This window comes from Sorex araneus, chromosome 6 (genome assembly GCF_027595985.1).
Source record: "Sorex araneus isolate mSorAra2 chromosome 6, mSorAra2.pri, whole genome shotgun sequence".
NCBI classification, from domain to species: Eukaryota; Metazoa; Chordata; class Mammalia; order Eulipotyphla; family Soricidae; genus Sorex; species Sorex araneus.
The window spans coordinates 42931737-42956936 of NC_073307.1; the positions used below are offsets into that span (position 1 = coordinate 42931737).

Genomic DNA, 25200 nt, shown 5'->3' on the forward strand with positions numbered 1-25200 from the left:
GCCGAGATCCCCTTCCCAGTTCAGAGCTGAGTGGGCCTGCCCTCCATGGTGGGCAGGCCCAGGCCAGGGCGAGTGAAGGTGACTGCGATCAAGTCCCCTTTCATTAGGGAATGCAGGCATGGCAGGGCAAGGCCGTGTGCAGGCACTGAAACCTCCACCGTGGCACCCCATTTCCCAATTTGAATTGGGCTGGAGCCCCAAGATAGGGCTTTCATCACCCCTAGGAGGAGGAGACATTATCATATATATTATTAAAGTGAGCCGAGCGGCTCTGCGTCTAAACTGAACAAGAAGCAGCCCTCGGTGAAAGGGGCTCCACTGTCAACTGTCCTGCTCTGCCAGAGGCAGGAAATGTCATCACTTCTCTCGCCATGCATGGCTTCTGGTGACACGTCCTATTTTAATTGCAGCTGCAACCAAAAGAGGCCCTTTGCTTGTCCAAAATACACAGTCTTGTACAACAGGCTGAAAAGCCCAGTGATGCTGTGCTCTTCTCCCCACCCCCACCAGAACTGTTTCCTTCTATACATTTCCAAGAATTTCATCTTAGGGAGAGGGGAGGAAGAGGTCCAGTGTCCGGGGGCAGCCAGCCATCGTGACCCAGTAAAGAGAAAGGCTCTAGTGTGGCCTCCCCCTTCCCCCGAACATCTCACAGCTGCTTTCATAAGCCAAGCCAGAAAATAAAGATGTTGAGCTGGAATGATAGCACAGTGGTTAGGGTGCTGGCCTGGCACACAGCCCACCCAGGTTCAGTTCCCAGGCGGGGAAGGACCTGAAGTCTCCCTGCAGGCCCCGCCCTGGAGGTGCTGCTATCTGTTTTGTGTGGTTCCCATGAACCCCGGGAATGTATTCTTCTTGACTGGGTTCTCGGGTAAGACCGGACTTGGTCAGATTGCTCGTGTTTGCCCACTATCCACGTCTGGAAACCCAGACAGCCTTTGCAGTGGTGCATTAACTCTGTCAACCACACGTCCAGCTGCCTCAAGAAGGTGGCAAGTCTTCCCTTGGTCCTTAAGTCCTGTCCCCTTGGGATGGAGGTGATCAGAGTCCAGTCAACACTTGGGAGGGTCACTTTTCAAAACTCGGCCTTGTTCATTCCCTTGGGTCTTGCTAGAAGTACGGATGCAGCTGGGAGCAGTCTACCAAGGGCCAGACAATGGTGGCAGAGGTGGATGCATGGGTGTTCAACATGATCACTGTGTGTGCCATGAACTCCTTGCCTTGCCCCATCAAACTGGAGTGTGTTGGTTTTGGGGTCTTTGTTTTTTTTTTGTGGGTTTTTTTCGAGTTTCGTTGTTGTTGTTTTGACAATCGAGTATACTTTGATGGGGGCAATGCCAATGAGTTGTTGTGCAGAACTTAGAAAAGGAAAAATAAAAATGTAGCTGAATGTTCCTTTTTTTTTTTTAACCATGATTTTGATTTCCGTCTTGCTTCTGAACTGTTTTTTGTTGCTTTTTAAAATGTGTTATTTATTCTTCTGTTGGACCGTCATGATTCGTTGTACCTGTTCGTTTGGTTTCTTTTGTTTTGTTTTGCCCAATGCTTTGTGGTATATGACGTGGTGGTGGCGCGATCCCGTCGGAAAAGTCTTGTTTCTTTTCTGGCTCCCGTCGGCATGCCCGAGACGCGGTCCCCATCTGCGAGACCCTCGCTTCCTTCCATGCCCTGGCGTGGCTGTCCATCCCCTGTGGCACCCGTCTCCCAGCCTCGTCTCCGCTGCCTCCCGTGCCCTGGTGTGGCTATCCGCCCCCTGTCTCCCCGGAGGCTGGTGCTCGGCGGGGCTTTGAGTGCGCTTCTCCCTGGGTTCCTTGTCTCATGGGAATGTGACATTTGTGTGCCCCAGCCTGAGGAGCTAAATATACTCTGGAATTGTTTCTAACATACTGTACATTTCCCTGTGGAGCAGAAAGTGGGTCTGGGGACCGGCTCATTGAGGAGGAGTCAAGTGTCCGGTGCCCTTTAAATTCTGGCCACTTAAAAATAAATTTAAAAGGCTTCAATGAGCCACACGGAGTCCAGAGAAACTGCTCCAGAGAAATGCCAGAGCTCGTGGGGGCGTGGGGAGGGGGCTGGGAGGTGGCAGGGGGCTTCTCCATCCCTGTCCAGCACCTCTGCCCAGCGTTCCCGCATATATATTCCAGAGTATATGTGCTTGCCTTTTTTCTTTTCCCTGCTCCGTCTTCTGTCTTGATTTAATCCTGTGCGTCCCTGTAATCCCATCCTGTCCAAATGGAGTCCCGCATCTTGCAATTTAACCCCCTTCTGCTACCATTGCTCTTCGCCTCCCCCTTTCAAAACAATAGATCCAGATCTCCCCCTCTCTGGAACATTCCAAGGCGCTTCCCTTCTCCATGGTGAGCAGCATCTCTGCTGCCATATGTGTGTGTGTGCAGAGTCCTACTAACAGAGCATACGAAGAGACCTGCAGAGCAACCCAGAAGCATTATCACAGAAAATGAAGTAATTTTCTCTCTCAGTAACCGGCCTTGCCCTTCATTACCCTCCTGGCCTTGTCTAATGCCTCTTGTCCTTGCTGCTTTTCTTTTCCAATTGCCTGGTATCTTCCAAGCCTGAGATTCATTAGTTAAAAACACAGCCAACTGTTCTGTTTTTATCTCCGGGTCCCTCGCTGTCTGGAGCCCCCAGAGCCTGTCCTTTAATCACCAAGTGGGTAAATGAGATGCAGCCTCGGCTACTTCTTTCTTGGTTTGCCACATTAGAAAAAAATATAGATTATTTATTCATCCTATAACTATTGAGGTGGTAATGAGTAGTTACAAAGGGGCTCTAATTACAGATGAATGAGAAAGAAAATCCAGTTTATTTTTAGATTCTGGCTTGTCTCTCTCTCCCCTCCCCCCCTTCCCACAGGAAAAGAAATAAGAGCTTTCTTTTTTAGGTTAAGCAATACTGAGAATTAATAGTCACTCTTGTGTCTCTTTGTCTCTAACCATAAGTAACAATACTGTTAAATCTGATTTCCAAGAAGACTGTAAGATATGCAAGGAAATTCGCCATGCACTGACCTGCAAGAGATCTGTGTGTATAAATAAGAAATTTAAATGCTGGCTACTGCCATGTAGGCACAAGAATTCATCACATCAGAAATCAATACCTGCCTTCAGAACTTAAGAGTTCTGAAGGGCTGGAGTGATAGCACAGTGGGTAGGGCGTTTGCCTTGCACACAGCCAACCCGGATTCAATTCCCAGCATCCCATATGGTCTCCTGAGCACCACCAGGAGTAATTCCTGAGTGCAGAGCCAGGAGTAACCCCTGAGCATCGCCGGGTGTGACCCAAAACAAACAAACAAGCAAAAAAAGAGTTCTGAGATCTCAGAAAACATGAAATCATCGACATATCGAAAGATGCTCTTAATGGATTGAAAATACCAGACTTGTAATGGACTTACGTACTTTGGGAAAGCTTTAAAGTGAGATATCATTCCACTATTACATTTAGTCAAGAAGATAAACTTATTATCAGGTGAGGAAAAAGTTTGGGGGAAAGAATTTAAATTGCAGAGCAAATAATTTTAAAGTATAGAAGTGTTTAAAAGGCTGAAGTGTTTTCATCTGAGTACCAGTTCATTGTATGTGTAATTTCTAGTCAGGGAAATAGTATTCACAAGGTCAATAAAGGAAGATGAGTATACATTGTCTACACTTCATAATAATCCTGAATGGAATCATATAAATCCAGCTTATTAACAACCCTCTGGAATGTCATTTCTTGTTCAAATGCATCGCATTGCCTCCAAGTGAGATGATCAAAATGGAGACTTTAGAACATCCTGGCATTCGAAAGTTTGATGAGTGGTGAGAGCTTAACCTTTTCTCATTTGTCTTTCGGTATTTTTGGTTATGTCAGAAGAAAAGTTTGGGTCAGTGTATCATCATGAACAACTCTAAACTGTTACTTTATTATCCCTTTTGACCACCAAGAACAGGTTCTAGAGTACAGGCTTGGCCTTGCCTCTAGAATGAACATTTTTCATTTTAACTCTTTTAACCTTTAACCTTCTCAGTTTCTATGTCGTAAAGGTGGTTGAAATGTCAACAACAATGAAAAATTAATAACAATGTATGGGCATATGAAATGGCTAAGCACTAAGGTTTGCTGCAACTCACTTGTGTCACTGAAATGACAGTGTGACTAAAGGTTGGGTGAAAAATCTTTTTCAGCAATGAAAAAATACAGTAAGGATTCCACCTACGATCAAAGCTTTGCTTCTGGCATTCGGAAGATCTTAATCACCACCAAACTTTCCTTTGTCTTGGACCCGTATGATTAGATAGATCACTCTTAAGCACCACTGATAAAAATGTGATGTAGTGATCTTCCGTTATCTCTCCCAGCTGCCTGAGCTTTGTGATTGGGACTGGGAAGTCTGATCAAGTAGGAATTCAGAGTACAATGGGTTTGTACTGCAAAGAAATGGCCCATTTGAGGCTCGTTAAGCATCTGGCAAGATTTCTCTGTACACCAGCCATGAGCACCCAAGTTGCTTATTACCCAAATTGTGCTCTCGGGGAGTGTTACCTGCAGCACTTCCACTTCCTGTCTTTACAAGGACCCCTGTATGGCCACCTGTTCCCTTGGCCTGGCAACGCCCTACACTTGACCCTTCCCTCCCTCTCTGCTCACTCAGATTTTACCCACTTTGTGCCTAAGCCCTCTGAGGCAGGCTTACACACACACACACAAACACACACACCTGACTGAGAAATTTATTGTAGGGAAGCATAGTTAATTAAAGAACTTAACCCTTAATCACATTATCACATTTGCATTTTAATGCTCTCTGGTGCTTAAGATTTACCGACTGGAGACTTGAAGGTTTCTCCCAATGGAGAAAGTCACTTCTTCGGCCCCCCTCAAGTCCTGTACGGGCCCCCTGATGTACTGAGAAAATGCTATAGAGAAACACAGGCTACTTTTCCTGTCTGCTAACTTGGGCCCAGTTTCCTCTTCTTCCATAACATAAGAAATGTTTTGTGAGGCCTCTCAAGCAAACTTTATTATTGGCTCCATATTGGCCTTAGATGCCTGTAAGGAGTTAAAGGCTGAGCTAGAGATGGACGTAGTTCTTGTCCAAGAACTATCAATCCCAAGATAGACATCATACATCAGAAACTATGCATCAGAAAGTGACCAGGGTGTCCTTTGAATGAGATGACAACACACCCTAGAATTTCAGCCAAAGGCACTGGACAACCTGAGACAATTGGACAGAACTTCTGCCTCTTCTTTAGTCCTTCCCTTCAGCACCAGAGTTATCATAGCTGGCATATCTTTCTTGACAGGGAGGAATAAGAGGAATGTTTGGCATAGGATTCATATTTTACATTTCTGGTGCAAATGCAATTATGTTCCTTTTAATTTTTTTTAAAATAGTCTGAACTTTATGTAAAAATAAGAAGAGTAATGATGGTCTTGGGGGACAGAAAACCCCTGAGTGCAGAGTCGGGGCTAAGCCCTGAGCACCACCAGGTGTGACCCAAAAACTGAAAAAAAAAAAAAAAAAAAGAGAGAGAGAGAGGGAAAAAAGGAAAAGGAAAGAGGGACCAGAGCAACTGCACAGTGGGTAGGACATTTACCTTGCACGTGGCCAACCCGAGTTCATTTCCCAGCATCCCATATGGTCCCCGAACACTGCCAGGAGTGATTTCTGAGTGCATGAGCCAGGAGTAACCCCTGTGCATCACCGGGTGTGACCCAAAAAGAAAAAAAATAGAAAAGAAAAGAATAAGGAAAGATAAAAGCCCAGTGTAACTTGCATAGCATTACTAAAACCTCTGGTATCACAGCCATTTCCAAATTTGATGGGAGATTAGGACAATCTTGGAAGGAACTCACAGAAAGAGATTCTGTCTGATGAGGGGGTCCCCTGCCAGGGCAACAGGTCCAGCTTCAGTCTATGCACTAAAGGGTCACCAGAGCAGGTAGGAACCTGCAGAGTCAGGGACTGACCTGGACTGATGGTTGTTTCCACAGCCTTCTGAGTACTGCTCATTTACTTTGTGTTTGAGGGTTAAGGGGAAAGTATCCATAGGATAGTGGGGAAGGTGTGTATCTTGGACACAGCTGACCTGGTTTTGATTCTCAGCACCCCTTAGGATCTGCCAGCCCTGCCAGGGGTAAGCCCCAGAAGAAACATCAAAATAAGGTTTCAATTCTTGGAACATATTGTTATTTTTTTTTTAATTTGTGAATTGTGCTATATATAGTTGCCCATAATCATTGACTATTACTCTCTGTTTAATTCATTTTAATCTCCAACAGTCTCGAGTAAGTGGGTCTAGCTAATATTTCTGTGTTTCATTAGAAGCACATTATTTGGGGGCAGTTATTATTATTATTATTGTTATTATTATGATTACAGGTTTACTCAATAGAATACAGGATGCTTGCTTAAGTGTGAATTTCATATAAGCCACAAATAAAACTTAGTGCTTTACCCACACACCATGGAGACATTTGTGGCTATGATTACCTAAAGATGAAATTTAACCAGGCATTGGAGGTATATATACATATAATTATATGAGTATATATGTATATATGTACATATATATCAACCTGCCTATCAACCTCATTAAAAAAGAATGTTGAGGCTGGAGTGATAGCACAGCTGGTAGGGCGTTTGCCTTGCACACGACCAACCCAGGTTCGATTCCCAGCATCCCATATGGTCCCCCGAGCACCGCCAGAGTAATTCCTGAGTGCATGAGCCCGGAGTTACCCCTGTGCATTGCTGGGTGTGACCCAGAAAGCAGAAAAAAAAAAGAATGCTAATCCCCTACTGAGTGGAAGACCTAGACTCTTCACCACCAGGAGTAATTCCTGACTGCAGTGCCAAGAGTAAGCCCTGAGAACTATTAGATGTGGCCCCAAAAACAATTAAAAAAAAAGATCTAGTTGCTAGATAATATCTGCCTTTTTACCCTTAGGAAATCTAAAATAATACAGCATATACATTGATTTGTAATGCTATACACTAGAATCTGTATCAAGTTATATGCCAATGTTATTTCCATTAAAAATTTTTTAACGAAATATAGACTACCATATACTCACATATAAGAGGAACTAAAGCCAAAAAATATGGAGGGGGGGTGAAGGGACCAAAGCAATAGTACAGCGAGGAAGGCATTTGCCTTGCATGCGGCTGACCCCTGGTTCAATCCCTGGTATCCCATATGACCCCTTGAGCAGTGTCAGGAGTGATTCCTGAGCACAGAGCTAGGAGTAATCCTTGAGTATTACCAGGTGTGATCCAAACCCCCTCTACCCCCAAAAAAATTGGTGGCTGGAAGGCACGTATATGTTGAAATATGATAAAGAACTTAAAAGGCTGTGGTAGAAACCAGGCTTTCATATACCACTTTCCAAGGTGGTAGGCTCAGAGAGGGAACTGATATGGTGCAAATGACTGGGCCATTTTCATTTTGTTTTACCCAAAGCTTTTATAAACAGTTAATATTTGCCATATGTATGTTTTTTTCCTTCTTTAATCAGACTGGAGCAATAGCACAGCGGTTAGGGCGTTTGCCTTGCGCGCTGCTGACCCAGGTTCAACTCCTCCATACTCTCAGAAAGCCCAGCTTTACCGAGAGTATCCTGCCCTCATGGCAGAGCCTGGCAAGCTACCCGTGGCGTATTCGATATGCCAAACACAGTAACAACAAGTCTCACAATGGAGACATTACTGATGCCCATTCGAGCAAATCAATGAACAATGGGACGATGGTGCTACAATGCTTTAATCACATGGCGCCTTTCTCCCTCAAACAAACCTCTTTTTCTCCCGGCACGTGCTGGAAGCCTTACTCAGAGAATAGCTGTCCACAGACACTGAATTGAAAGGAGCTTACAGGGTAGCTGTGGCTGTACATGGCTAAAGATGGACTTCTGAGAGTAAGAGAAGAAAAAAGGGCATTCAGGATGCTGAGAGGGAATACAGGGAGACAGTTCATTGCTAGTTGGGGTGAAAGTGAAAGACTTTTTCAAGTATTGAAGAAGAAGGGAGAAGAACAACATTTCATGCTCAGTTTGTGTCTGGACATCATACAGAGCTATGAAAGTACAGGGTTGGGGGACAAAGAGGCAAGCAATGCACTGCGATAAAAGCAATAAAGTGTCCAAAGGGCAGAGAGAGAATGAAGATTGAAATGGCAGGCTGGAGCCTTAAATGTGACCCTGCGGGTTTGGCGTTAGTGGTAAACACTGCATGACAGGGAGGTGGATAGGTTAGAGGAGGTAAAGGAAGAGGCTGAGAGGTGTGAGCTGTATAATGAACTGGTTCCATAGTATATTTGGCAGCTATTAGTTCTGTGGATGTACAATCAATTTGGGGAATGAGTTTTTGCATCGATTTTGCATCTGTAATGGGCAGGGGTTGTAGCTCAATGGGATAGCTTCACAATTTTGCGTCTGAATTGTCTAAAAGTTCAGAGCTGGCCATTTTTCTGGTAGATGCCCCCTGCTTGGCTAAAGTCCATCCTGGGTAAATCCCCAAGCCAGTTGACCTTAAGGTAAATCCCCATGCCAGTTGACTTTGAGGCTTCTCAGTCATTTTAGAGAAAGCACTGGGGTGCGTAACACCTGGCAGATTTTTCATTTGTAACAGGTTTTAAAATCTAGGGCAACTGAGAAAGGAAAGATAATATAGTCTAGGGGTGTCATAATTTATTTGTACCATAATAACAGTTCTTTGTCATCTGCCAGGAAAAGGAATCAATTTAGTCTTCAGGTTTTGTGGAGGGATTTGCTTTGTTTTTTTTAAGAACTTGAGAAGGTGGCATGAGCATCTTCGGAGCAGGGCTCTGAGGGAGCACTGATGGGGAGGAGGATGAGCCCTGTAGGCCTCTGTGGGAGGTGGTAATTGTCTTTTCAGCCATGCGGGCTGTGATATAGATTTGATCTAATTAATTTTGTTTCCTCTTGACAACTTGCTGAATTTATCTAAGGTCTTGATGAGATCATTGTGGAAAAGGGTAGAAGGGAGGAAAAGTTAAGTGTCAGCCATGTAGAAAGCTGTTTCATCTCCCTGCCTGCCTGGATCTGCATGCCAACACTTGAATTTCCTAGAGATAAAACCTAAAAGTCATTTTCTACCTCATACCCACGATTCCCGCCATAACCTAACAGCCGTTTTCTTTAAACAAACATTTAAATGTATCATTTTTGAGATTTAGATTTTTTTTTAAATTAGCACCGTTCAGACCTGAAGTAGGATAGCAGGGCTGTCTTACATGTGACCAACCCAGGTTCAATCCCCAACACAACATATGGTCCCCTTAGCACTGCCAGGAATGATCCCATGAGCACCGCCTGCATATATGGTCAATTAGTAAATTAATTATGCTCCTTAAACCTTAGGGTAGTTAAAAATCCATTTCTCCTCCAGAAGTGCATCTTTTTTTAACCTATGTGTAGTTTTTTAATCCAGGCTATTCTTGACATGTGTTCACTTCACCTTACCTTCTTCCTTCAGTCTCAGTTTTTCTCTATTACTTCCCATCTTTCACACAAAAACACACATAATGACAAAGTTTTCTGACAGCTTAATGGAAATTTCAAGGACTACAGGGATTAGGTTAGGCGTGATCTTATTAACTGAACATCTGGAGTAGTTACGGATTTGCTCATTAATTGGTTCAACTGCACTGTGTTCAGCTAGATTCTGTTTTGTCTTAAGAGTAAATTTGTGAAGCATCCATTTACACGTTGGATCATCGGTAAGAAGAGAAAAGTAATAGCACTGTCTCGAATCCTTATTCCTAATCCTTTCATTGCCTTTTGTTTTTTGTTTATTTTTGGTTTGAAGGCTTACTCCATCTCTGCACTCAGGGATCACGTGTGGTGGGCTCAAGAGACCTTATGTGATCCTGGGTGTTGAACCCAAGTCAACCACATGCAAGGCAAACGCCCTACTTGCTGTACTGTCGCTTAGGCTCACAGTGCCTTTTTAGAAAATACTTACGATACATTTTACTTTGCAAATGCCACTGCCCTTTAGACAGAGAAGCCTGCTAAGACCAAAACAGGGTATTCTCTGGGCTCAGTTTCTCTTTATCTTTTTTGCTTTGGGCAGGACAGAGATACAAGCTACTAGGGAAGGGGCAGGGGCCCCACTGGCAGTGTTCATGGCTACTCCTGACTCTGTGCTCAGGACTGACCTTGACAGTGCTCAGGGAGCCACATGTGGGTCTGGATCTTTGAACTAGGGTCGAGGCCACCATAGCCACATGCAGGACAAGTCCCTTCCTTCCAAAGCTGCAAAGAGCTGTTCAGAATATACAATACAAAACCACAGAGAGAAGAAAACAGGAAAGCCTTATTCACTTGCTGGTCCTAGGGAGAAGAATGCTGTGGAATGGGGTGAGTCTTGGCTAGTGTGTGGCTGAGAAGGTCCATGCGAGCCACAGAGGCCTAAATCTCCCAGCGCTTTCAATCACAGAAAGGCCCTGGCATGAACAGCAAAATGCAGTTGGATGTGTTCAAATACAGTGAGTTACTGGCAGATGGGACTTAATCGGTGTCAGAAAGCTAATTACAGGCAGTGCGGAGGTTTGTCATCCTTAATTAATATTTCTTAAACTCTTGTATTCCTATAGCCGGGGAACTATTGTGGTGAAGAGAATCATTTTAATGGCGGTAATAAGAATTTCCCACACCAATTATTTTTAAATTTTATCTCTTTTCAGTGAAGCCTCTTTTTTTCTCCTCTGCATCTGCAGTTACATTTCTTTGCAGAAGGCAAAGGCAGTGATTAGGAACTGGGAGGAAGTAGCGGGCACTGGAGATAGACCACACTTAGAAGGCTTTATTTGGAGGGAAAATGGTGTCAAGAAATTTATAGGGCTTCACACTGCATTATGCCTAACCTTTTGGACATATTAAAGCTTGTCATTTTCTAGTCTTACAGCCTCTTGTTATACATAAATAATATATAATACTGGGCCCCGATCATCTGACATTTGTTAAGGTAATAAATATACCCTAAGTGCTGATGGGTCTTGCACTCCGTGATTTAAAAGCACGCAGAAGAAATTTAATGTAACTTAAAATGTCCTGTGTAATTCTACGGATTTGCAGATTCCATTCCAGTCAGCAGATCTGCTTGCACTGGGATCTGTTGAGGGATCTGTCAGGTTCATGGTGTCAAGCAGGATGAAGAGTGAAAGATGAGCTCAGGTCCTTCCTTCAACCCCGGAAAGGCCAAGGAGAACCAGTCATTAGCAGGTTTGACGACCGTTAGTAGGGTTGGTAGGGACTTGACCCTGAGGTGACAGGAGCCACAGACCTTTAGAGGAGACCCCCCCACATCTGCAATGAGCGACCCTGTCCAGCTCATGTGTCCTGGGACTTCTCCGATTCCCGTAGCACCCGCCTTTAGCTGGGGGCCAGGCAGCAGTGATGGGGAGTGTCAGTAATTCCCCCACCTTATCTTTGTGCCGCAGCCAGTAAAGACGCTGCAGGCATTTGTCCAGCCGCCTTTGGCTCTGGCAAAGCGGGCTGATTCTGTTACAGTAGTTTCAAACCCAGAGTTTAAGGCCATGTGTCAAGCTTTTGTGAGGCACCAAGGGAAACCTTTGTTACAAGGTTTGTTTGTCTTCCCAATCAAATCATACCCTGTCTGTATTATTTGTCAAAGCACCACAGCCCGTCGGAAAGAAAATCTGTCATGCCTGGTCCCACAACAGACGCAGACCGCGGACAGCCAGCGGAACTACACTTGCCTTTTATTTATTGTCTGGAGCATTCTGACTCTCGGGCTGAACTCTGCCTCCGTGCTCCCACGGCCTTCAGAGCTAGGTGCCCTGGTTCTTTTCTGGAATAGCTTTCATGCCATTTAGGGCACAGCTCCTCAGGCCTCCGTGCACTTAAGCAACACTGGGAGGCCCCCCGCTGAAATACAAATTCCGGACCCCAGGACAGAGACTCTCACTCTGAATGGGAAGGGTAGAAGCAAGTTTCAGATGGAATGGATAGTCAACAGCACAAACTCAGGACACCAGCCCAGGCGCTCTGAGCTGTCTGATTTAAGGACACACCCTAAAACTGAGAGGGTGCCCTACCGGTGCTCAAGAGCTGCTCCTGACTTTATGCTCAGGGCCAACTTCCATCAGTGCTCAGGGGTCCGACCATATGTGGTGCTGAGGACTGAACTGGGATTGGCCACATACAAGACAAACACTTTAACCTCTGTATTATCTGTCCAGTCCTTTGTTTTATCTTTAAGCCTATTTTTCCCCCACTTGGTTGTATCTTAGTTGAACCCTACCAGAGAATTGCCTTACAACAGTCTGTCTCGGACCCTGTATCGGTCAAGTAGCTGTCAAAAATTCTAGAACACTTCCCTTCCATAATTAATTCAGCATGAACAGGTGTCCTGCACAATGCCCGGTGCTTTCTATGCATTCATTAATTTTATCCTCCCAACAATACTCTGCTCATATGCCGCACTCCAGGCAACAAGGCAGCAAGGAAGGCTGAATAACTGGGTCACTCGATTAGTGCTAGAACCAAGACTCAAACCCAGCTCGCCAAGCCTCAGGAGTTCTTAGTAACACCCATTTCCTCTGTAACCCAGATCTCAATTCCATTTGTGGCAAGTTCAAGTTTGCAGTTTCCGAAGTTTTCAGGCAGACCTGTTTCCTCGTATTCTTCATAGAGAAAAATCAAAGCACTTAAAATAATCCGGAGGGCTACCTGAGTCTCAGTTTCATAAGGAGACCCACTTCCCTATTTTGTAGCTTTGATGCCTCGTGGCAGGGCAAAGGAAGAAGATGGGATCAGGAAGTGGGAAAATAGAAATGCTTTGTCTGCTTTCATATATTGCTTAGATGTTGGATTTCCAGTCTTAGCTGGATAAGAACCTCAAAGGGAAGAAAAATAAACCATGCAAATTCTGCCTTGCCTTCCAGGCCACCTGAGACTCCTGCCGACACTGGGCGGGCCGGGAATATAAAGTCGTTCTTCCCCTAAAATAGGAATGTCATATTCATTCTCCCTTTCCCTATGATGGCATCAGAGACACCCCACCCTCCCGCACCCCATTTCCCCCAAACGCATTTGCTCACACCCGTCCACAGCAAAGCCTTATTTCAAAATATGAATTTTAAAATAGCTTCCAAATTGAGATTTTTCAACTAGCCAAGAGGCAGTCTCTAATTTAGTCCAGTCAGTCATTAACTAGGCACCTCTTGAAGACCTTGGTCCCTCCCAACAACTGATCTGCAGTCTGTGCAGGTAAAAATCTATATACTTTAATGAAAAGGACAGTCCGAGTTAGAAGCTCTGAGCCCATTTCCAAGGTGGCTGTTGGCAGTTGAGTTTATGCCTGCGCCATCTGGTTCGCGTTATATGGTAAGACAAGAAGAGGGCCGCTTCCTGCCGAGATAACCACAGAGAACTCCCATTACATTTCAGTGTGATCATCTCCAGTGGATGGGGCGTGCCTTTGAGGATAAATTGTCTCCAGTTAGGGCTTCTCCCCCTTCCCCCCCACCCCCGATTTGTTTGCTTCTCTCCTTGACAGGGATTACAGCGGGCCCTCTGTGGCTAGCGGCCGTGGTACTTGGCCCGTGATTAGTTCATTCATTCATACTGCCTTGCGAGACTGGGAGCCTGGCATTTTGTTGCAATAAGATTTTCAAACCAGAAAAATTGGGTTGTTAGATCCCATTCACCCAAAGTTGTTATGAGGATTTCAAGGAAATTGCAGGCTTGTCTTACCATAAAGTCGAATCAAGCGTCTATTTTTAGGGGACCCTGACTCCGGGGCATTTCTTGGTGGTGTGCCATCTTTCTGAGCGCTTAGACCCAACACGCACACCCGCGCTGGCCCAGGCAGTGGAGGAAACGTCCATCCTCTCTTCTCTGCCTATGCATATTTCTCCACAGGACACAGAGGGGCTTTGTTGTCTTTGTGGTCACCGGGTCCGCTCCACACAGATGCCCATTAATCACTTCACTATGGAGACAGACACATCCATCATATCACAGCGGCTCCGAAACAGGCAGGCCAGTGAGCCGGGCCGATGGGCCAAGGAAAGGGCGTGCTGAACCACTGTGAGGGGCTGGCCACAGAGGTCTCATCTGCTGGGCAAGTTGACCAGGGTACATTTGGGTATGGCCGTTCCTCATCTCAGTAGCAGCGAATGACTGCTATTATTGATCGGAATGGGTGTTATTATTGATCTTATGCATCTGACATTGTATGTTTCACTTCCCCCCTCCTTTTTTTTTTTTTTTTTTTTGGTGTGGTTGGAACCAATAGCAGCTCCCAGCTCTGTCTGGATCTTGTAAGGGAGCACAACTGAAGACAGAAAGTTTTCATTTTGAAAACTGGAATCATCAGTTCAGCTCTTGATGGAAAGGTATTGACTCCTTAAAGTCAGTCTTTTGTGAAAAATGGATTCAGCCCGAGGCAGAGCGAGCTGATGTCAGCTTTCTCAGGCAAGGAGACCCTTGAAATTACAGGAAAATTGTCCGGGAACCTGCCTTTCAAAACTGACCGTGTCTTCCATCTTGTTTTATTATTATTATTATTTTTTAATCTTTCAAGGCCACTTTTTACATTGGGCTTCCAGGTGGTTTTTAGCGGCCACTTTCGTTCTCCCCTGCAGTACTCCCTTTCACGCACACAGTCATTTACTACTGATGTAACAGATCCTAGCACCTTTGTGCTGGAGGAGACCAGAGTCGATCCAGCCCTTCAAGAATGAGAAAATGAGCACAGGGGTTAGGACAGCGCTGTGCAGAGCTGTGGCACACGTGAAGAAAGAAGTATTCACCTGGGGCTGGAGTAATAGCACAGCGGGTAGGGCATTTGCCTTGCACGTGGCCGACCCAGGTTCGATTCCCGGCATCCCATAATGGTCCCCCAAGCACCGCAGGAGTAATTCCTGCGTGCAGAGCCAGGAGTAACCCCTGTGCATTGCCAGATGTGACCCAAAAACCAAAAAAAAAAATTATTCACCTGACCAGTGGGGGCTGCAGAAGGCTTCCTCTTGGAGCTGAGACCGGGAGGACATGGGGGTGAGCAGGGAGAGAGAGAGTGGGCAGAGGGAACAGACTCTGGGAGATCCCATAGGACAGTGACAGCAGAACAGGATGGAGGGAGGGAGGGTGCCTGCAGTAAAAGAGGCCCAAAGGGAGACTGGACAGTGGTCATCCCCGACCACAGTCTTCCGCTGCCTTCCCTGCTTGTTCGTGTCGCTTTCTCCACTCAGCTGATCCTATGCAGCCTCAGGCTTAGCTCAGATGCTATTTCCTGCACCAAGTCTTTGTCCCCGTTAGAGAAGCAGTGATGTAGCTCTTGAGGCTGGCCCACTCTTGGGGTGCTTTCCTGGGTGAGTGCAGCCAGCACCTGCTTTCTCCCACTGGATCACAGGCTTGGTGCCTCCTTCAGTGTTATCCACCTCAAACCCAGCACAGTGCTCGCCAGTGCTCAGTAAATGTTTGCTGAAGACAGAGATGGAGAATGCAGGTAACAGCACTGAGGAAATTTTTTCTCGGCCTTGGAGACCATCCTTTTTGAAGCAGACTATCTTGTGGTTTGGTGCTAAGCTCCCCACGCAGATAGATAAGGTAATATAGCGACTCTGCTGGACAGACCCCTCCTTAGTTTTTGTGCCCTACCCAGTGGGACTCTGGCGCTCCTGCCAGCTCTCTGCTTAGGGTTACCCCTGGCACCACTCACAAGACCATGTGCAGTGCTGAGGATTGAACAGGGCTGGCTGCATTTTCTCTGGACTGTCTCTCTGGCCCAAGAGCTGTTTTATTTTGATGGGATTTTTGGACCACACCCAAGCAGTGCTCTGGGGCCATTCTGGCTCTGAGCTCAGAGGTCATGTCCTCTGGGGTCCTCATCCATGTCCTCATCCATGCTCAGGGGACCCTATGTGGTGCTGGGGATTCAAACCCGGTCAGCCATATGCAAGGCAAGTGCCTCACCTGCTGTACTATCTTTCCAGCCCCTGAAAATATATTTTTTTGATAAAGAATCTGTTATGTGATATTCATAATGCATCATAAGAAAATCAGACCAGTGCTGTAGTTTCTCTAATCTTATCGTTTATAATTGCTTATATTTGGGGATTAGGAATCACAGGGCAAGAGTGTTCTTTATTTTCACATTGCTTTACCCTCTGAAGAGTTGCAAACTGCCCCCTCTGAGACCTCCCTCTAGCATCCCTCCAGCAGCTAAAACACTGCTCTGACTTCAGGAGGAAAAACAACAGCAACAGCAATGGCAATTTTATTCTTTCTTAGTCCTGCCAACGTAGGCATGATTTCAGAGACCTCTCTAAGCTATTGTGTGCCTGGCTTCCTGCTATAGGAAGGTGAAAAGAATGACCATTTAGGACCTCATGACTAATGAGAAATTGCTGGTGGTTAATGAATCAATGCGAAGGATTTTTCAGATACTGTTTTCAGTACAAATGCCCTAGTTTCAAGTGGTCAGAGCAGAAGGCCCAGGGGTCTGTAGAGGAGGCATTTCAGCATCTCAGGGTAAGGACGCCAACTCTGATTGTCCCTCTGCAGTGCCAGGGGTGGGAATGAGGGTGATCCCTGGGAGGTAATTTCTGCCCTGCAAAGATACCTCCACTTTCTGACCTGACCAGGGGTCCCCATGCAGCCTGAGCAGCCATGGACACTCACGGGGCCCAGAGCCCTCTGCAGAAATGAATTTGTTTCCAGTGATTGATTCCTGTCCACCTGGAAACACTCAGAGGGTAACTGTGTTGTGTTGTGTTTTGTTTTGTTTTGTTTTGTGTTTGGGGTCACACCCAGCAATGCTCAGGGGTTACTCCTGGCTCTGCACTCAGGAGTTACTCCTGGAGGTGCTTGGGGGGACCCTATGGGATGCCGGGAGCTGAACCTGGGCCTGCTGCATGCAAGGCAAATGCCCTACCTGCCCTACCCACTATACTATCGCTCCAGCCCCAGTAACTGTGTTTTAAATAGTCCATATATCCTTATCCTCTCTTTGTGGATTAAATCCCCCCAATTTTTTTTTATTTTTAAAATAGTTTTATTGGGGCCAGAGAAACAGCACCTGGTTAGGCCTTTGCCTTGTAACACATCTGACCTAGGTTTGATCCGCACTAGAAGTGAACCCGGAGCAGAGTCAGGTGCTTTGTGGTCCACAAAACAAAAGAAGGCTTCTCTATTGAACAAGTGCTTACACACCTATCTAATTTCTTTCAAAGGAGATTAGTTGGTTTGGGCACTTCCAGTGCTGCCTGGGACTTGCTACTGACTCTGTGCTCAGGGACAACTTCTGTTGGGCTTAGGGGACCACATGCGGTGCCAAGGATTGAACCTGGGTCGGTTGCATGCAAGATAAACAACCTATCCACTATACCTAATTTCGACTATCTCATTTCTTTTGTCTGGGAACGCCAGGATTAACACTGGGCATCATACCTTGAGAAAGTAAGAGTGTCCTCCCTGCAGTGATGGCCCGCCAGGTTTATGAGTTCATTTAAAAGCACCTCTAGGTGCTCATTGCACGTCTAGAAGCAATAGTGGGTAGGGACTTGTCTTGCATGTGGCCAACCTAGTTTCAGTCCTCGGCATTCAATACAGTCCCCAACACACCAGGACTGACCCCTGAACACAGAGCCGGGAATAAGCCCTGAGCACGTAGAGGTATGGCCCTGAAACAAAAATGAATTAAATAAAACCGTTTTTATAATGAGTCACAAACCCCTTTATTTTGCAATTATTTATCAAGTGCTTTGCTATGAACCCTGGAGGTAATGAGAGACGTAAGCAGAGCAAACATGATCCTTGTCTCAAGTCACTGATTTTAGGATCATTTCCACTTGAGGTTCAGCTTTAGTAGTCACACTCTGCTAAACATTTCCTGCTTGTGTTGTTCTGCATATTTCAAAGCTTGGGATGGTGCAGCATCCCGAAACGGCGGTGTCTGAGTGCATCTTGTCATCCCTGTGGCAGCAGTAGTCACAGAGCAGGAGCGGGGAGGACTGGGAATATGACAGAACTGGTCTGTTTCTCTCCTCCCTGTTGGCCCCCGGGGAGCAGATACCTTCCTCTCCACCCTCCGAAAGCCACTCACTCCCCACTTCTTACTGTGGCTCCTGTGGACCGTCAAAGCATTGTTTCTCAACCATTTCCCATCCACGGCCGCCCTCCCAACCTTGCTTCCTTCCTGTGTGCTCCCCTGCCCTGTAGGTTGCCCCCCCTAGTCTTATACTGTGGACCTCCATTTGTGCTATTTTCACCTCTGTCCCTTAGATCCCCTGTGACCCTCTGTAAGTTACTCATTGTGTCACTTGATTCTCATAGCAACAGGAAGATGGTAAGTTTGCAGAGGGGGAAACTGAGGTTCAGAAACATTAAGTCATTTTCCAAAAGTTCACCCTGCCAGAGCAGTGTGCTCCTTAGGTTTCTGTGTTCAAGAAAGTTCTAGCATCGCTGGTTCCACCTGGGCCCAAGGCAAGTTGTACTGTTTTCAACAGGGACTGCAGCCAGTGTTATCATTTCCAGGGGTGCTCCTCTGCCTTTTTTTCATGGTATAAGAATCTGCCTTTTTAAGTCCAGCAAACTTTATTTTTAATTTAACTGCTCATCTTCCTGACTCTGGATTCATCAGACTTTCTGATTTGTGTCTAAGTGTGGACCTGCAGTATCCGCAATCATACAAACAGATGAGAAAAGCCACAGGATGCCTAGGCAATATTGCAAAGCTAAAGAAGCAGAAAGGGTTTTAAGGGCACAATTTACAAAGCCAAATTGGGAAGGAGAGGTACAGAGACTTCATTTTCCTCAAAAATCTGACCCCAATTGATTTAACCACTGAAACCCACCTCCCCCAAAAAAATATGTCATCCACTCAAGTATTTCCCAGTGAAAAAAAGCAGAGGTTTGCACAAATCTCAGATAGTTAAGGACTGTCAGACATTTAAGAAGAATATTTGGGAGCTAAAAGTTAAACAGTGGATACATTTGAAATTTGTGCAGGTCTCCTAGTTAATGAATGGGACGCGTGGGTTGCTCTGGCCTTGATCTTCCAAGAAAGTCTTCAGTTTGGTGGTAATGGGGAGTGTGGCAGGGAACAGGAGGAATTTAACTTTCAGTATGGCAGAGTCATCTGTCAGTAACTTTTGCTCATAAATGCATACCTGTGGAGGCATCAGTCTCATAAATATTGTTGCCTGGAAGGAATTCAGAAGATACCTATTACTATGATAAAATTTACCTAATGCCCACTGTTGGTGGGGGGGATCTAGCCTGCGTTAGATCCCAGTGAAATTACCCATCGGGCCAGAAAAGAATGTGAGGTAAGGCTCTCACTTTGTATGTGCTGACCCCAGGTGGAAATGCTCCCTACCCCCACTGCACTAGGTGTGGTCCCCAAATATGCACACACACGCAAGTCACAAAACCAGTGAAAGAAAGACAGCCCCATTTTTCCCCACAGGTGTATCTCTGTGTTATTAGATGCGGTATAGATGAGTACAGATACACAAGAAGGAACAGGGACGTGGGATGTGGGATGTGGCTTGGGATTGAGTCAAAGCCTGCATTCAGTCCCATAAACCTACCCATACCCCCACCCACAGCACCAAGGGTGTAATCCTCACCATAATAGGGCCTCCGCCAAAAAAAATCATTCAATCTATTCAATAGTTTCCATATACAACCCAAACTGAAAGAAAATCAATTGCTCTTCTAGCACTGCAACAAGGAAACGCAAATTTAAGGAAGAAACTTTTATTGGTCCCATAGATGCTGGGTATTAGAACATTTGGATGCAAGACACCCCGCTGTTTGGGAAGCACCACAGCATCAAAGATAAGAGTTATGGCTGCATTTCCTGCTGGGTTTTTGCTTCTTCATTCCTCTCCTTTAAAAGCTCATGAAGATAAACCTGGAAATATGGGGGAAGTGCCACATTTGGAAATTACTCAAAGTCCTGCCACTGGACATACACTTTTCCCTGGGCTGAACTGCCCAGCCAACTCTCATTTCACGGCAGAATCTTTGTTTCTCGCAAGATCCTTGCTGCTTCTATTGTTCCCCACCCACTGGAAGTCACAATTCCTTTGCCACAGAGCAGTCATTTCCACTGCAAACCAACGGAAGGGGCGCAGGCAATTTAGAAAGAAAAGAGGGGGCTAGAGTGATTGTACAGCAGGTAGAGCGTTGGCCTTGCACGTGGCCGACCTGGGTTCAATCCCTGGCATCCCATATGGTCTCTCAAGAACCACCAGGAGTAATTTCTGAGTGCAGAGCCAGGAGTAACCCCTGAGCATCACTGGGTGTGACCTAAACCAAAAAGAAAAAAAAGAAAAGAAAAGAAAAGAGACTATCCTCTCCAAGCTAAGGTTTCTACGTTTTGGAGCCCTGGATTTTTTAGCAGGGGAAAAATATAATCCCCAAACCCTTGACCAGGCTGCATTTCAAGGCCCCGGCAGAAGTTGGCGGGTGCTTCTTGTGTGTTTGGGAAGGGCTGGGCATCTTTACTTCTCTGCTCTCTTAATTCTATGCCACTGCTATCTGCCAGTAAAATACATTAAACATATTCCAGAAAGAGTTGATTTAGTAGAAGAAAAATCGTCTCCAGAGACCAGAAAGCTACATTTTCTGTCTTACTACCATTTCCATAACAGAAACAATGTTTACATTTCCTGAGCCCATGTGGTGCCTCTAATGTACTCCAGTTCCTCCACCCTCCTGAGGCGGGGACGGAGATATTTGAGATTTTATTTTTCAGCTACCACATCAAGCACTTAAGATCTGACAGTGGTGATGCGTACTCTCCCTTGGTATTAAAAAATAAAAGCTCCAGTGTTTGCGTTTGATTAGAGTCTCTCAGCTTGGTGGCTGATTAAGCAGGAACTGCAAAAGCCACTCTCTCCAGAAACACAGCATCATGGTTAATGTAGTGTGATATTATTGACGGGTCTAGTCACATAATTTTTATTAAATTGAAGAGATTAGCTCTGCTGAAGGATCTCATCATGACAGCAAGCCCGAGTTGTAATAACAAGATCTGACACTTTTCAAACCCACTATAGAGCCCCAAATGCTCTTTTTGCCCCCTTCTTTCTGTTCAAGAACTGGGAGGGCTTTGCTGAAATATTTGGTGTATTTACCTGAAAATGAGTGTTTTATGGTTTGGGTTTATTTTGTTGAGAATTTTTGGCGGGGGAGTGGGGGTCGGTGGTGAGGGGTTTGAGGGGTGATTGAAAATCGGTATGAACATTTGTGGTCTGTGACCCTCAGATTTTCTTTCACAGTGCCTTGCAGCCCTTCCTCCAATTGTCCAACTTGTAAACAGCTTTTCTTCAGCTCGAGGAGATGGTGCGCAGAAAAGCAGGGGAAGGAACCCCCAGAGCCCTGTGCAATTTATGCCTTCAATTTATGCCTTCAGTGTGCATAGAACCTCGCCCCTTCCCCCACACTCCCCGTGTCCTAGTTTTATGAGGGGAAACTGAACCCCCTAAAATGTGGCAGGATCTGTCTCCGAAAGCCCCTATGTGCCATGTTCCGCAGAACGAAGCGAAGGAGGAGCAGGATAGACTTTGGAGAGGGAAAAGCAAGAATCTTAAACACAAAAGCAGGCCAGGACTGGAGCGTATTTGCATACCGGCGTGGGGAGGGGGTTGGGGGGAGGCTGGGAGGATTAATTAGCTCCAATTTTGGCAAGCTGCTCCTGGAAGACAAGTTGTGCAGAGGTGCTATTGTCACTTATTACTGTTATTAATTAGCAGGGTGAGCGCCAAACACAAACGAGCCCCGAGGCCCCGCCTCCACTTCCTAACCTCTCTCCGCCGTCCTGTCTTGCAGGAGTGATTCGGGAGAGTTACCTCAAAGGCCACGACCAGCTCGTCCCGGTCACCCTCCTGGCCATCGCGGTCATTCTGGCCTTCGTCATGGGGGCCGTCTTCTCGGGCATCGTCGTCTACTGCGTCTGCGACCACCGGCGCAAGGACGGCTCGGCCGTGCCGCGCAAGGACAAGGAGCTGGCGCACTCCCGCCGCGGCTCCATGAGCAGCGTCACCAAGCTCAGCGGGCTCTTCGGGGACGCGCAGTCCAAGGACCCCAAGCCCGAGGCCATCCTCACGCCCCTCATGCACAACGGCAAGCTGGCCACGCCGGGTACCACGGCCAAGATGCTCATCAAGGCCGACCAGCACCACCTGGACCTGGCGGCACTGCCCACGCCCGAGTCCACGCCCACGCTGCAGCAGAAGCGCAAGCCCAGCCGCGGCAGCCGCGAGTGGGAGCGCAACCAGAACCTCATCAACGCCTGCACCAAGGACATGCCCCCCATGGGCTCGCCGGTGATCCCCACGGACCTGCCCCTGCGGGCCTCCCCCAGCCACATCCCCAGCGTGGTGGTGCTGCCCATCACGCAGCAGGGCTACCAGCACGAGTACGTGGACCAGCCCAAGATGAGCGAGGTGGCCCAGATGGCGCTGGAGGACCAGGCCGCCACCCTGGAGTACAAAACCATCAAGGACCACCTCAGCAGCAAGAGTCCCAACCACGGGGTGAACCTGGTGGAGAACCTGGACAGCCTGCCCCCCAAGGTGCCCCAGCGGGAGGCCTCCCTGGGACCCCCGGGCGCCCCCCTGTCCCAGAACGGCCTGGGCAAGCGGCTGGAGATGCATCACTCGGCCTCCTACGGGCTGGACTATAAGAGGAGCTATCCCACGAACTCGCTCACGAGGAGCCACCACCAGGCCGCCACGCTCAAAAGAAACAATACTAACTCCTCCAATTCCTCCCACCTCTCCCGGAACCAGAGCTTTGGCCGGGGGGACAACCCGCCCCCCGCCCCGCAGAGGGTGGACTCCATCCAGGCGCACGGCTCGCAGCCGGCGGGCCAGGCCGTGACTGTCTCCAGGCAGCCCAGCCTCAACGCCTACAGCTCCCTGACGCGCGCCGGGCTCAAGCGCACGGCCTCGCTAAAGCCCGACGTGCCCCCCAAGCCCTCTTTTGCTCCCCTTTCCACCTCCCTGAAGCCTAACGATGCGTGTACATAATCCCAGGGGGAGGGGGCCAAGGGTTGAACCCGCAGGAAAGGCGAGAGAGAGAGACGCGGCTCAGCTCAGCACGGTCCTCGACGGCCTGAGTACCTGCCAGACCCAGACGGCCTGTGCCAGCGTCAGCGTCCTGGGCCTCCCCTCCGGGACCCCCCTCCCTCCCGCCCTCCGGAAAAATCTCGCCGCGGGGTGTGGTGAAGGTCTGCGACCGACTCAGCTCCATTCGCTACCTTCACCTTCCCCGACACCCCTACACGACTAGGTCGGATTCACAAAGACTTCAAAGGATCATCACAAACATGAGCCAAAAGCACACCCCCAGCACACACAGACACACACACACACACACACACACACACACACACAGACACACATACACCACATCACTCCCAGGGGTGAACAGCCACTCGAATATTTCCTCCATGACCACACAGGGCGCTGCCAAATTGGGCTCACCCTCCAAGCCACAAAAACACTACATTTTTTTTAAAATCATGAAAATTTAAAAAGACAAAAAAAGTTTTAAAAAAGAATTCATTGATAACTCTAACTCAGATTTTAACAATGGCAGAAGTTTACTATGCGCAGATACTGTGAAATGCCCACCAGTGTTACAGCTCTCTGTCCTAGCAGATGAATGCCATGTTGGGCCATGATGTCGATGTCGTAGATTTCTGCTCCTCCTCCTTTTAATGAAATAACGTGACCGTTAACGCAAGTAACTCTTTATTTATTGTTCACCCTTGTTCTCCTTAAGGAAAGGACTCATCCACATGCCATCCTATGAACAGCTCTTCAGAAAGCCCATTGCAAAGTTAAAACTATTTAACGTGAAATCCATTAACTGGAATAATTGAGTTTCTTTATTTTTACAATAAATTCACTGAGTAAATAAGCTGGAGCTGGAATTCTGAGCTTTGTTTGGACTGTCTGCTTGCTAGTGAAAGGAAAAAAATGTTAACAGGGGAATCTGTATTCAGATCTATCGGTTAATCATGTCTCTGGCCTATATAACCTGCAAAAAAAAAAATTAATTTTAAAAAAGTCCTTCCAGATCCTAACTTCTAAAAAACCAAGAGAGGAACGTTTGGGGTGGCACTTCCGTGCCCTGTTGCCACCCACCAGGTTGTCGGTGGCTCCTCCTTTCTGTGAAAGCGCCAGTGTGTGCTGTGCCATCTCATTTCACCTTGCATGTGAGACAGCAAACATGAGCCCCAAATCGCGTGAACTAATTTAGATGCTGGCTGCTCCCTCGCATAAATTAAAGGTTTGCCCACCCGGGTCTCCCGTGGGGTTCCATCTGTGAATAGCCTGTTTTCCACATGTAAATTTGTGCCTTACACCCTGAGTTGTGTACACTTGTAAACTGTGGTTATGCTCCAACCGCCCCCCCTTTCTAAAATAAATGCAGATATTTATTTAACCCTCCCTCCGCTGCCCCCGCCCATGCCCTCCCCAACTCTCTGGAAGGCGAGTACTCGTCCGGCAGATGGAAGGAGGAGGCAGTAGGGATGGGTGTGAGCCACCGCCTGGGAAAACTGGGCACTCAGCACTGTTCCCCCCTGGTCGTGCCAAGTAGAGCCACCCTCGGGCTGTGCTGCCAGCACGGACCCCAGTGTTGAGGGTGGCAGAGCCCCCTTTCTGCCTGCAGAACTCCATTTCCCTCATGTTTTCAATCATTTTAACGTGGCGGTAGCCTAGGAGCAGGAACGGGACAAAGATTCCCATCCTTTCCTGCTCTGACCTTTTTGCTGGAGAACACGCTGGGTGCAGGGGGTGGGGGGCACCCTGGACGAGGCCCCAGGCCTTATGCTCAGCACACATATGAGTGCACCCAAGAGATGACCTGGAGACAGACATGGGCAAGCTAGTCCCATAGCCACAAACGGGAAATGCCCAGTACGAGGCCATCCACAATGGATGCTGCAAAAATGTTGAATGGGACAAAAGACTTTTTTTTTTAATTTTTGGAAACCTTTTTCGTCCTTTGGTGGTTCTTGTCTGTTGGGTGGAGTGGGACATGTGCTCATCTTCTCCTTGGTTTTTATTAGTTCAAATGAACGAGAGGGACTTTTGTTTACTCTATCGTGAACAAATGGATTGTCACATCCTGTAAACCATGAGCACTGAGGTCAGTATTGTTTGAAGGTTTTTGCAT

General features: G+C 47.0%; 1 protein-coding gene across 3 annotated transcripts in view; it reads left to right on the forward strand.

Annotated features, from left to right (window-relative positions):
- Window positions 1-23943, forward strand: part of SEMA6A (semaphorin 6A) — a 131395-nt gene extending 107452 nt beyond the window's left edge. For all 3 annotated transcript variants that reach the window (XM_004618175.3, XM_004618176.3, XM_055141991.1), the window contains one exon: window positions 21841-23943. In XM_004618175.3, coding sequence (XP_004618232.1) covers window positions 21841-23042 — 1202 coding nt within the window. In that variant the 3' untranslated portion in view covers window positions 23043-23943. The remainder of the gene's footprint in view (window positions 1-21840) is intronic.
- Window positions 23944-25200: the final 1257 nt, after the last annotated feature.